This window comes from Aspergillus viridinutans, assembly GCF_018404265.1.
Source record: "Aspergillus viridinutans IFM 47045 DNA, scaffold_14, whole genome shotgun sequence".
Classification (NCBI taxonomy): Eukaryota; Fungi; Ascomycota; class Eurotiomycetes; order Eurotiales; family Aspergillaceae; genus Aspergillus; species Aspergillus viridinutans.
The window spans coordinates 612433-625988 of NW_025091230.1; the positions used below are offsets into that span (position 1 = coordinate 612433).

At 51.1% G+C, this 13556-nt stretch overlaps 5 protein-coding genes across 5 annotated transcripts; all 5 read left to right on the forward strand.

Annotated features, from left to right (window-relative positions):
- Positions 1-1296: 1296 nt before the first annotated feature.
- Aspvir_003277 (sugar porter family MFS transporter) lies at positions 1297-2994 on the forward strand (the record flags this gene model as incomplete). Its single annotated transcript, XM_043274862.1, has 3 exons — positions 1297-1394; positions 1453-1778; positions 1826-2994. 3 exons carry the CDS (start codon positions 1297-1299, stop codon positions 2992-2994), a joined length of 1593 nt encoding a protein of 530 aa, XP_043130797.1.
- Positions 2995-4581: 1587 nt separating this feature from the next.
- On the forward strand, positions 4582-5052 carry Aspvir_003278 (uncharacterized protein; the record flags this gene model as incomplete). The annotated part of the gene is made up of 1 exon (XM_043274863.1): positions 4582-5052. The coding sequence occupies one exon, from the start codon at positions 4582-4584 to the stop codon at positions 5050-5052; it is 471 nt and encodes a 156-aa protein (XP_043130798.1).
- Positions 5053-5077: 25 nt separating this feature from the next.
- On the forward strand, positions 5078-6334 carry Aspvir_003279 (uncharacterized protein; the record flags this gene model as incomplete). Its single annotated transcript, XM_043274864.1, has 1 exon — positions 5078-6334. One exon carries the CDS (start codon positions 5078-5080, stop codon positions 6332-6334), a length of 1257 nt encoding a protein of 418 aa, XP_043130799.1.
- A 469-nt stretch (positions 6335-6803) lies between these two features.
- Aspvir_003280 (uncharacterized protein) lies at positions 6804-12102 on the forward strand (the record flags this gene model as incomplete). Its single annotated transcript, XM_043274865.1, has 8 exons — positions 6804-6914; positions 6984-7139; positions 7192-7557; positions 7632-7873; positions 7940-8546; positions 9138-9469; positions 9526-9637; positions 10801-12102. 8 exons carry the CDS (start codon positions 6804-6806, stop codon positions 12100-12102), a joined length of 3228 nt encoding a protein of 1075 aa, XP_043130800.1.
- Positions 12103-13028: 926 nt separating this feature from the next.
- On the forward strand, positions 13029-13541 carry Aspvir_003281 (GFA family protein; the record flags this gene model as incomplete). The annotated part of the gene is made up of 4 exons (XM_043274866.1): positions 13029-13134; positions 13181-13266; positions 13314-13424; positions 13470-13541. 4 exons carry the CDS (start codon positions 13029-13031, stop codon positions 13539-13541), a joined length of 375 nt encoding a protein of 124 aa, XP_043130801.1.
- Positions 13542-13556: the final 15 nt, after the last annotated feature.

Genomic DNA, 13556 nt, shown 5'->3' on the forward strand with positions numbered 1-13556 from the left:
TGATAGTAGAAGCCCTAGAAACTCTTCTATTTAGCATAGAGTATACTGACTTTCGTAAGCCCCTTTACATATTAAATATTAATCAAAAACACAACTATGCAGAGCGGGTGCGAAGGTGCAGCGCAACAGCCATGAAAATTGCGCATCTTCTCGCAGGCTAAGCACTGGTGGCGTATTTGAATTACCTGACGCCGCCGTCCAGAGCGGAATATGAGCGATATCGGCGCGGAGGGGAGGGCTAATACCTCCTCAGTGTAATCTAACCAACCAACCTTATCGATCCATGGTCGATGTGGAGAGTCAATGGCCTGATAGTCTCAAGCCCGAACTTTGTCGTCCCGATACGAGGATCGGAAGCGACAGTCGACGAGCAATGGATTGTTAGGAGGGAGAAAGGCGTGATAGTGTGCCCTACGGTCAGTTCGGTCAATGCAAGTAGTTCAAGCTGCTGGTGTTGCAGGGCCCCGCAGTCGGAATGATACCACCGTTCACATGCCAAACTGCAGAGAAACAGGAAGATTCTCGGTGAATATATCAGGGAAAGTGTTCGGGATGTGACCGGCTCGGCCAGGGCAAACAACTGTCCTGGCAGCCATTTGGCAGCAGAGTTCAGCCACCAAACGCCGAGACACGAGAAGAGTTCCAATGGGAGAATCCTCGGCGGAAATATTGGAGACCAGCCAATCATCTTCTCGGGACGCAGTTTTGACTATGGCCATTTCTCCGGAGGATAGTCAATTCCCCCAGTCAGACTCAGCAGACACTGCGCGACAGACCGTCCGCCGGGCCGGCGTCGCAGAAACTGGGGGAAGCCGAACGATGGTCCTCTCCCCATGGGGATGCACGTTATCCACAACGGGCCAAAACACACTTTCCACGGCGACTATGCCCCGATCCATCTGGAAATATCCCTCACCGGGTGACGTGATGAGTAAAGTCGCCTTCATGACTTTGGTTCTACTCTCATGGCTGGATCTAGGCCTCGCGTGATGGACAGGGACTGGTGTGGCGATTGCACCATGATTGAGTCTACAAAGTTCTATCCCGCGCCAAGATTGCAGGGATTAAACTTCCGCCAAGGAGTTAAGATCGACCACGGCTTGCTGACCGAATGAGGTTTAATCAAGGAGATTGCTGTGCCTTTTGCGGGGGGCGTCGATTGGTCTGCCCGATGCTGTAGTGTAACTGTCTCACCCGCTCCGTCACATAAAAGGCACCCCGTCTCCCCACCATCCTAGCATCATCTCTCATCCAGTCGACACCTCTCCTCGCTCTGCTCACTATAATAATCGCACAATGGGGCTCATGCTCAAGAAGCCAGAAGGCGTGCCAGGCAAATCCTGGCCGGCCATTGTCATCGGTCTTTTCGTTGCCTTTGGAGGTGTGCTCTTCGGGTAGGTCTCTTCCACTCTCTATTTCAATTTCTATGGTCGTCGTCTGACTCCTCTCTAGATATGATACAGGAACAATCAGCGGCATTCTTGCCATGCCCTACTGGCAAGAACTCTTCTCCACCGGCCACCGTGACAGCACCGGACACCTGAACGTTACCTCCTCTCAGTCTGCAGCGATCGTCTCCATCCTCTCTGCTGGTACATTCTTCGGTGCTCTCGGTGCGGCTCCCATGGGTGACATGATCGGTCGGCGCTGGGGTCTGATTGCTTCGTCCCATGTGTTTATCCTGGGAGTCATTTTGCAGACTGCCGCCACGGCAATCCCCATCTTCCTTGCTGGTCGCTTCTTTGCCGGTCTCGGTGTCGGTTTGATCTCTGCTTTGAGTATGTTCCTTCCAGTCTGGTAGATTGATCTTTGCTAATAGACACAGTCCCCCTTTACCAATCTGAAACAGCGCCCAAGTGGATCCGAGGCACCATCGTTGGTGCCTACCAGCTCTCCCTCACCATCGGTCTCCTCCTGGCCTCCATTGTGAACAACTCAACCAAGGACCGCAACGACACCGGCAGCTACCGCATCCCCATCGCTATCCAGTTCGCCTGGGCCATCATCCTCATCGGCGGTATGCTGGTCCTCCCCGATACACCCCGGTACATGGTCAAAAAGGGCGACATCCAAGGCGCCGCCAAAGCCCTCGGCCGTCTCCGCCGCCTGCCAGCCGACGACCCTGCCGTCCGCGAGGAACTGGCCGAGGTCCAGGCCAACCACGAGTACGAGCTCAGCCTCGGCAAATCCACCTACCTCGACTGCTTCAAAGGCAACCTGCTCAAGCGGCTCCTGACCGGCTGCGGCCTGCAAGCCCTGCAGCAGCTCTCCGGCATCAACTTTATTTTCTACTATGGCACCCAGTTCTTCAAGAACTCGGGCTTCAGCAACTCCTTCACCATCAGTCTCATCACTAACTGCGTCAACGTCGCCTCCACCTTCCCGGGCCTCTACGCCATCGAGAAATGGGGCCGCCGCCCCGTCCTCTTCTGGGGCGCCGTCGGCATGTGCGTCTCGCAGTTCCTCGTCGCCATCCTCGGCACCACCACCACCGGCCAGGACGCCGCCGGCAACATCATCGTCCACAACGAGCCCGCCCAAAAGGCCGCCATCGCCTTCATCTGCATCTACATCTTCTTCTTCGCCGCCACCTGGGGCCCCAGCGCCTGGGTCGTCACCGGCGAGATCTTCCCCCTCAAGATCCGCGCCAAGTCCCTCTCCATGACCACCGCCACCAACTGGCTGCTCAACTGGGCCATCGCCTACTCCACCCCCTACCTCGTCGACTACGGCCCGGGCAACGCCAACCTGCAGTCCAAGATCTTCTTCATCTGGGGCGGCTGCTGCTTCCTGTGTATCTCGTTTGTGTACTTTATGATCTACGAGACCAAGGGTCTTACCCTCGAGCAGGTGGACGAGCTGTACGCCGAGGTGAGCAGTGCGCGCCTGAGCAAGCACTGGACTCCCACTGTTACCTTCCGCGAGATCCAGCAGGAGAAGGCTAGGGATACGCATTTGGAGACTGCCGATGAGACTGCTCCCAAGACGGCATGATTGTGACGCTGTGATACGTATTGGCTTTTGATGTGGAAGTCATGTAGTATATAAAATACGACTATTATGTCTATCCTATGATATCGTCACCGACTCTAGATGAACAATTTATATGTTTGCACGATAATAAAACAGATTGTATCACGCCAAAGATAGTCAGCGTCCCACCGCTGATAGATAATGCAAGGTTGAGATCCCAATGCGGAGCCGCGAATCCTCCAGCAGTCCCAAATATGATTGAGATTATGACAGCAACAAATGTCCAGATCAGCGCATGTCGGATGCTCAATTCGTAGTCGAGCATGAGTGCTCGACACACCGTTTTTCCTGTTGCGTCGACTGTACGACGAGGAAGGATAGTGTACGGCTCAAGAAGGGCCACGCAGTTTGAACCTCGAAGAACGGATGGGTTATAGATTGCACCGGTGAGACTCTCATTCACTGAGCGATGGTCGATGGAGTGAATGAGTCGTGTAGGGGTGTCCTCACTTGTCTGTGATAATGAGAATAGCATATCATGAGGGTAGGGCACCTACCACCGAGAGCACGACATTGCAAATCACAACCCGACGCATTAGAACGAGATTCCAAAGTCGGTAACTCATCGCGTGTGTGTCGTTTTCTAGACCATATAGTAGGAGCAATTGACGGATGAGCTCCTCGCTTCTGATCCTAGGGGCAATGCGCATCGCCTGGACGGTAGGGAGGCCATTGTGGTCTCGTACTGCAACTCTGATCGCAAGAGTGGGAGGAAATAGGCAGCGCAGATCACCACGTTGGGAGTGGGATGTGTGCTGATAACTGGCTGGGGGATATTGTGGCACTGAATGCACTGGGAATGGTAGCATTCTGTTTTATATGGTGATTCAGTTCGATTTCAAGGACTGAGGGGTCGGACAGATAGACTGACCATGGTTCTGTTTGTTATAGTTATCTGCGTGACTTGAACAGAAATATATTCCAGAATGGAGTCCGTGTCCTTGGTGATATCAAGAACATTGTGCTTTGGGGAGGTTGCTAATATGACCATCAGCACAGAAATGCCCATGATGGAAATATGGTATGCCTGAAGCTAAGCTCAAGTGCTGAGCACATTTGTGTTGATCTCGTTATGGTATTATGCAGGGATGCGTGGCGACCAGTCTAATAACAAGCAGGCTAGTTAATGAATTAATACACTGCGCTAGGACGACCAATAAGACCCTGCATAGTGGGCAAGGCTGTGCTCCTGCACCACTCATTACTGCCTAGGCTTCAGCACATTTGTGCTGAGCTCACCTCTGCCATAAAGGCATGAGCAATCATCTGAAAACTACTCAACAGGGCGTATGTCAACTTTATCAACCACTTCAACCCTTTCATCCATCCTAGCAAAGGCTGAAGCTCATAGATCAAAGGTGCACTCTGAGCATGGAGCACTCTTTTGAGCATCGCATTACCCCTGGAAATCAGGATGGGCGCTTTTGTCCCCAGACTCCGAGTGGCCCCCAGTGTCCATGGACCACACCTGCCCTAGATGGCAGTTTTGATTTGAGTGACATTATAGTAACGGAACCTGCCCAAGATAGCAGTTCAACTTTGAATGCAATGAGCGTCGACTCGGGATTGGGCCTGGACTGGCAAGACTCCCCAAAACTCACAATTCATGGCCAGGAATATGATGGCGCGTCAAACTCATATCTCGAGTTCCTTCACTGGAGCCCCGGCTTATATGAGGCGATTACGGATTTGGATAATTTCAATACCTTGGCGGATATCCCTATCAGCCAGACATACCTACGTGATTTGTGTGACGAGTCCCCTCGGACCATCTTCTCTTCATTCGACGATCTCAGAAGGCACAAGGAGACGAAGCATGAGATCACAGACGACATCCAGCAACTATCATGGCCTGTGCCAAAGGAAGCCGTATCAACGACCCCGAATGAGTTTCAGGAGCCAAGTACAGCATCAGAGCCTGGCTGCGTTTCACAGGTCTCCTCAAACGCAAACGTCTCCCCATCACAAAGAAGTGACCTCCCGCCAATGAGCAAAGGCATTCGTTCACCATTGAAGTGATACCACAGACTCAGGTGATTCGGAAATGCATGCTGACGAGGAGTCATTGTTCGACGATCAGGATGCCCATCTCTATATTGGGCGAAATTGGAATGAGTCAACCATTCACCGGCTGGAGCGCATTTACAAGGAGAAGCTATACTCGCTTGTAGGTTCAAGGGTTCTCCATCACACCAACCCACACCAGGAATATGGTACATCATCGGGTCATGTTTCTGCCTGTTCCTTTCAATCCGGGCCCAAAGACGGGACCTCTTCGGGGAAGAAGAGAAAGGCGGATGAGATTTCCCACGACGACGGCAATCATGGTGACCATGATGACAGCAACGGTGACGGTGATGGCAGCCAAGAGCCCTCCAAGCGATTCAAAGCATCGAAATCAGAAGACCGAGCCTTACGATTCGCTTGTCCCTTCTTCAAGCGGCACCCAGAGAGCTTCCGAACACGTGGAATGTCGGATCACGAGAACTCATCCCGGGTTAAGCAGCACATAAGTCGCAAGCACCGCATGCCCATATACTGCCCGAGATGCTCGGAAACGTTCAAGACCGAACACGAGAGGGACACCCACGCTCGTGATGTCGACTGTCCGGTGGGTCCCAAAGCCAACTTTATTTGCGCAACAGCCGAGCAATTGAGGAAATTGAGCAAAAGAAACACAAGGCAGACAGATCGAGCGAACTGGAACGCCATCTACGAGATCTTGTTCCCTGACGATCCGTTGCCTGAGAGCCCCTATCTTGACCCCCTCGTTTCATACGAGGTCAATCTCGTCCGAGAGGCTTTCCTAACGGCTGCCCCCGTCGCTGTCCGAACCGCTATACAGCATGTGATCCCAGAAGGATTGAGTGATACTCTGCAAGAGGAACTGGAACAAATCCTTCGGTCCACTCATGCCGAGGTCTTTGATCAGATCTTGCGCAGAATGCGCGAGGATCGAGAATCCGCGCGAGCGGATCGCACAACAACGCAATCATCGTCGCAAGTCAGAGTGTCGAGCACACCTGACTCCGGCATTGGAGGTTCCGTCAGATCTGGAAGTAGCCAAGACGAGCCTGAGTCGACTCTAAATAGCCAAGATAGGCTGACTTCCTTCGGCAGTGGTTCATTTGATCTACACAATGACGGGGCCATACCATTCCTGCCACTGTTCCCGCCAGGACTCGACTCATCCGACTATCATATGGGCCACATTCCACAATCTTTCCCGGCTGGGACTTTTGATGATCTTTCCGAGTATCTAGAACCTTCAGGTGACAGGTTTTGGACGGATCAATCTTGACTTGCGCTTGCTTTACTTCGTGCTTTTTCCCGTCATTCCTCTGGCTCCCCTTCGACACTGTGTGTTTCATGCGAGTTCGGTGATTTTTGACGTAACTAGATATTTTGTGTATGTCAGCGGATGTCGGATTTGGTTCCCTCAAAGGGCTGAAGAATGCTGATGCGGAGATTCGCCAAATCATTAATATGCCGAACTCCCTTATCGCCGTCACGACGAGACTTCTGGACCCTGGAACACCCTGGAACACGGAGGCCAAAACGTAATTCAGTTCAGAAGGCAACATTGTCCAGACGAGATCGTCCTCCAAGCATCCATTGCTGTCGCGTTTGCTGGAACAGGAAAGGAATGGGAGCATCGCCCCTTCCTACGTCATCGACTTTTCGCGCTCGCGATGATACTAATACTGCCCTATGGATGACAACGTGCTAGAACAATGAGAAATTTGCACATTGTCGGGAAATTAGGCAGTATGACCACGCTCATGCGAGACTCGGTCGCTGGCCATGCCATTCGACTCCTCACCAAGGGCCGATTCTTCAAGTATGCGGAGGAAAAGGACCCGTCACTATGGCAGCGATACGTCAACCCCGAGAAATCAGCTCGCATGGCCTGAACCGGTCGCACCGATGGAGATAATGTTCCAGATGAGGATGTGTTTGCCAACACGGCATCAGTGCCGGCGATTCCGTCCTCGGCGTGGGAGCATCATGGACATCGATTTCAAGGCCTCACGGGTGTGCGAATCAATCCTGAGCATGGAGAAGATGCCAATGTCATTGACTGGTGTGATAAAAATGATTCAGAGGTTTGCAGTCCACCCTATGTCATTGTAGTCATTGATGCTGATGACGCGGTAGAATCCTCAAAACTGGCCACTGGCCAAGAAGGTCTTTGTCACATTCGAAATCTGTCTGTTGACCTTCAGTGTCTACATTGGAAGTGCGATTTATACTCCTGGAATCCTCACTGTGGTGCAGGATTTTCAAGTCAGCCATGTGGCCGCAACACTGGGCTTGACCTTGTTTGTTGCAGGATACGGGCTAGGCCCGCTGCTCTGGTCACCCATGAGTGAAGTCCCTTACATAGGACGGAATCCAGTTTATATCTTCACCCTGGCTGTATTTGTTGTGTTACAGGTCCCGACAGCCTTGGCCGGAAATCTAGGGACTCTGCTTGCACTTCAATTTCTGACTGGATTCTTTGGATCGCCTGCTCTCGCTACGGTATGGAACCTTGTAGTCGATAGGGACGGGAGCTAATATAAGCAGGGCGGTGCTACACTTGCGGACATGTTCAGCCCAGCAAAGCGTGCCTATGCAATTGGCGTCTGGGGCCTCAGTGTGGTCCTGTCATGGGACCATTGGTCGGAGGATTCGCAGCACAGGCAAAAGGCCGGCGATGGACTATCTGGGAATTGATGTGGTTGTCGGGATTCTCACTCCTCATGTTGCTGTTCTTCCTCCCGGAGACATCGTCAGCGAATATCCTGTATCGACGCGCACGCCGACTACGCCAACTGACCGGACGAGAGAACCTGAAGTGCGAGCCGGAGATTGAAAGTGAAGGTCTTGCAGGATGAGAGATCCTCATGATTGTTTTGGTCAGACCATTTACCCTCAACTTCACGGAGCCGATGGTCTTCCTCCTCAATCTCTACATCGCACTCATCTACGGCCTTCTCTACGTTTGGTTCGAATCCTTCCCCATCGTCTTTACGGAGATCTACCACTTCAATCTCGGCCAGCTAGGCCTTGCTTTCCTCGGTATCCTCGTAGGAGCTCTCCTGACAATTCCGTACTACTGGTGGATGCACAGGTACCTCGAGCCTCAATTCGACGAAAACGGCAATGTCCCACCGGAAGCTCGACTTGGACCTGCCGTCGTTGGCGCTTGTTTTATCCCAATCTGTCTGTTCTGGTTCGGCTGGAGTGCACGACCGGAAATCCACTGGATCATGCCTATCATCGGCTCCGGGTTCTTCGCAGTCGGTGCGTTCCTTCTATTCAACCCGATTCTGAATTATCTTCCCGACGCGTATCCAGCGTATGCGGCGTCTGTGCTTGCGGGGAACGATCTCTTCCGGTCAGCTTTCAGTGCGGGATTTCCCTTGTTTGCGACGGCAATGTATCAAAACCTTGGGGTGGGGTGGGCAAGTTCCACCCTGGCGTTTTTGTCCATTGCGTTCATACCCATTCCGTTTGTTTTGATGAAGGTGAGTATATGTCTTCTATTCTACAAGCGTATACTAACATGGATAGACTGGGGCCATGCTGAGGAAGAGATATAGTAAGCATGCGCGGAAGGATATATAGGTCACGCTGTCCATTAGTGAAATTCCTGTGCGTTGTCAACTTAACATGACGCTGCCATTCTGTTGCAAAGTGGTCTTTAAAATTTAATCATTAAGGTATGAACCGTTTATGGCGTGCTGCTCTAGGCGTAATGTGCAACCATGTGAGTTGCAGTTGTTGTTTGCTTATCCATCGCCGGGGGAAACGCCAACTATCAACAACTCTTGTTTCCCTTCTCATTGAACATTGTCTGAAACCCATATCCTCATGTTGCAACAGAACATTGTGCAGACTGTCTTTTTTACAGCCACACCCTCTTTTCAGCCTTGCTGTTTCATGGATAAAGCCCACGGCCTTCCCTCCCGAATCTCGCACTCTGTTTACTTTCCCTGCTTCATCGACATTGAATTGCAATGTCCGACCCCCTATCAGTTGCTGCCAGCGCTGCTGGTATTATTTCCCTTGGCCTGCAAGTGGCACAAGGAATAGTTTTGTTTTGTGGCGCTTGTAAGGGGTATGGAGAGGATATGGAGGACCTTCGCAACAAAGCGACCGGATTGGCCAACACGCTGACGCATCTGGACCATGTTCTTCACATAACGAGCGCCGTCGATACCGTTTTCCGAAGGCAAGTCGCTGATCTATTGGACGGTAGCAAGGTCACGATGGAGAAGCTCGAGAAGCTAAGGGCCAAACTTCCCACGGCAGCAACTCAGCAACTGGCGGGCGAAACAGTCCGAGGACTCAAACGGAAGGTGCTCTACGCCTTTGAAAAGCGGACTTTAGCGGACATAACAAGCATGATTGACAGCCTGCAAGGGAACATCGACACAGCGCTGAATATGTGGGTTCTAATTACTCTTTGGCTGTGGCCTCGAAGCTCTCTAACTTCTACCAAAGACTGCAGGTACATCAAGGGGCCCGCTTGCTTGATGATGTTGCAACGAACTCAGCACTGAGCTTAGACATTCGGGATCAACTGGCAGAGCAACAAACTCAACTTCAGCGCCTGGTCAGTACAAGGTTGCAGACTACGTTATTGGTGCTTGCTCTTACATACAGCCACAGGAATCGCTGTTGATAGATGTTCACAATCAGCACTACATGGTTCCGCCAAGCCTATTGCGTTCCCTGCATGACGATAGGCAACATCTTTTGAAAACATTGAATGGCCTGAATAGCAATAATTCCGGAAGGCATACAATATCTGCCCATGCTATAGGAAACAAGCGCAAATTTCTGCAGGATGTGCAACGTGGAAAATCAACTGATCGCCTGATCCTCAACAAAAGTTTTCAGATTTGCAACAAATTACTACAGCTCAGTTTGTCTGTTTCGCTCGCCATTACCAAAGGCGCTGGGGGGTGCGCCATCAGCCCTATGATTGCCTACAGGTGCTTTCGAGACTTCAGAAAGATAGGTCTTATGCGCGTTTGGAAGGGAGATCTTTTGCCAACGCTGAAGTCGTTATATGGATCGGGAAAGGCTAGACCTACAGATGTATCTGAGAAAGGGGAAACCACGTTACATGTAGGTACTCCAGAAACTGCAGCAGAAATCGCACTCATCCAGAAAAACGCAGTTGATATCCCATCCTTTCTTCATCCGCATATTCCAGAAAACCGACTTTAGCAAGCTGCATCAAGCAATCAATTTTCTGGTTCGAGAGGGCGTACCGACGGACATTTCGACTGACACGAATCTGACAGCTCTGGACTGCTTTTTGAGAGCATACCCGCCGAAGCCAGTATTACATCCCCTCATATCCGACATGGCCAATGCTGGATGTTATATTACAGACAACTCGCTGCAGCCGTGGAACAGACCACTAATTCGATACATAATTCTTCATCACCCCGAAGGTACGTGTAGAGGCATATCTTGAATCATGTATTGAGCGTGCGCTAATCCGGGAAGCTGTCTCTCTGTCCTATCCTGCTCTAGTAATCTTCCAAGAGGCAGAGCGTGAATTGGTTAGCCTAGTGGGATCTGACCAGCTCTCCGGTGATCACATTATTGGTGACTACACAGCCTTGCAGCTCGCTAGTGGGTGGCCGGCCGGTATCAAGATCCTCCTGGATGCAGGTGCAGATATGACCAAAGACGGCAAAGGGAACGAATACATGGATTCGTGTTCCAATCCGCTTAGCTGGGTGATACTCTCTAACTGTGCAGCCTCTGTACTCGTCTTCCTCTGCGCAGGTGCCCCGCTCCAGCCGAATCATATCGGTCGGGCCATTCGTATCTCGACTCCTGGTGAACGAGTTGATACGACGGCGTCAAGCACTACGTCAGCTGGAATTAGTAGCACTACCCGAGCATTTATTCTCTCGAGATGTGCTCCCAGATGCAAACGCCCCAATGATTTTTGACGCCCTTTGCGACGCAGGCATTCCAATGAATACGAGCATGGACCCGCGAAGCTTGCACGGAGGAGATGTAAGACCACCGTATGGCAGCATATTCCATCAATGGCAACTAGACCGAGATCTTATGGATCGGCTGTACGATGCTGGTTTTGTGGATGTTGATACCCTCGATTCCGCTGGATATAGTCCCTTGATGCTCGCCTCATTCCGCTTGCCTGCCGACTCGCTGATCCAACGGGCAGACTGGCTGGTGTCCAAGGGTGCTGATATAACCGCTTGCTTACCCGGGACATCGACATCCGCCATGCACGTCATAACCAATCGCGTCATACGGAACCATCAAATTGGAAGGCACCTGTCTTATAATCACTCTTCGGGTCTACCGGACACCTCGAAATCGTTTATTCTGGGTCTGGAGATAATTGACTTTCTCAGAGGAGCCTTTACAACAGGTTTGCACGACGCCTGCGAGTGTCCCTGTTCGCGAGAAGGCGGATGCACACCACTGTCTATCGCAATTAGAGCGTTGTTCTCACCATGGTCAGCATCAGCAGCAGCGAAATTACCAATGGCTCTTCCCAAGCTCCTTGAGCTAGCTCCTAAGACCCTTGAGACAGCAGAGACCGTCATACGATTGGCAACATTCAAAGACCTGGAACTCACCCATACGTGTTGCAGGTCATTTAGCTTTTGGAATTCAGGCCTACATATACTGAAGCCATTTGATCCACATGAAGCAGAGAGGATCTGTGATGAGGAGGCAGAGATCATTGAGGTGCTCAACCACATTGTAACAGGTTTCTTGAAGCAGTACCAGGGCCTCGCCATATCGCTCGTGCAATTCATGCAACACTACTGGTGTCCACGAATGCAAGAATACCTCCGCGGTGGCGTTAACTTGGATGAAGGGTGTTCGACACAGTTGAATGATCTTGGGATCACTCTTACTCCAAGTACCCGGATACACTCAAATGCGCTTTGCGTGCATCGACTCCCAAAGGTAACAGAAGGCAATGAAGGTTCGTCCTGGACCTTGTTAAGCCGAAATGTTACATCAAAGGTCTTTGTGACTGGTGATTATTTGTCAATGGAATTCAACATCATTTAAAGGGCTTTGAGCTGCTGAGACGCTGGCGATTGCTTTGATTCCCATCAGTCATCGCGATGGTGCAGGGTATTGTTTGATGTTATTCAGATGTTGTTTTATTTTTGGCGTTTCTATTCAGCTTCCATTGTTTGCTATTATTAATAAGATTTAATGCTGCTTAATATCAGGGAGTAAGCTTAAACACTATAGAATTTCCACCATCTATGTGTGGTCTTGTAGGGAAGTTACCAGCCACCATTTTACATGCAGATATACTCATTTCTGGAAAGGTAAGTCCTCACAGAGATGTCGTGTTGACACCGCGAAGACAGATAGCATGTTGACTATTAAATGTCCCAGACCCCCGCTGCTCTTCATGCAGCCAAGCATCTGTGGGCAGACGCTTCTAAGTCTGGTTCCTCTTCTGTAAGTACTCCTATCATACTGCTTAACTGTCGCCATTATGTCTTCAGCGCTGACACCTACGTTGTTGAATGATCTACTTGTAGAATGCCCGTGGCCAGCTCCCGCCTGTTGAGTCCTCATCGATGCCATAGTCTCCAGGTGGAAATACTGGTCGCCAAACCTGGCTAACATGCATCGACGCCTGCTGACCGATGGCAAGCCATATCTGCATAGTGCGAGTCGTTACCATAGCTAAGTTGATGAATCAACTGGCAACGTATCCCAGACAGGTAATCGAATGCGTCCGTCCTATTAGAATTGAGTCATAACCCCGTATTCAAGGAGTCTAAGGTAGCCGGGGATACGTTTCATAAGACTCGTATGACAAGGTGGCTGAGACAATCCGGAGAAACTGTTGACTCTGGCGTTCCCAACCACCAACTCAGCGGCTACATATAAACTGTGAAGACACAATATGCCAATAAATAGTCGCATCTCCCGTTCCCGCATCAAGACACAACCAACAGACAACGACGCTCACAATGTCAGACCAAAAGTCCTACTCCGCAAACTGCCACTGCGGCAACGTCAAACTCTCCTTCTCCACATCCTCTCCAATCGAAGAAACGGACGTTGTCTCATGCAACTGTACGATGCCTGATCTTGTCCTTGTCCCTCCAGCTGACACACTTAGGCTCCATCTGCCACATCAACGGCTACATGCTCACCTTCGTCCCCACCTCAGAGGTCACCTTTGAGACGGACAAGGACGCAGTAACGGTATACGCTCCGTTCCTGGCGCCTGGAATGCGGACTAACAGAGGCAGGCATACCGCTTCGCATCGCGCAATTACCCCCATTACTTCTGCCGGACCTGTGGGACGAGCATGTATGCTCAGTCGGCTCTTCCTGGTGAAGATCGGCCTACGGGGATCAATGTAGGTGCGTCCTTGGCCGTGTAGGAGGCAATGCTGAGTGTGTAGGTACGCACGATTCACGGGATTGATATCAAGGCGTTGAAGGTTAAGGAGTATGATGGGAAGAACTTGTTGTAATGTTTGGTATCTCGT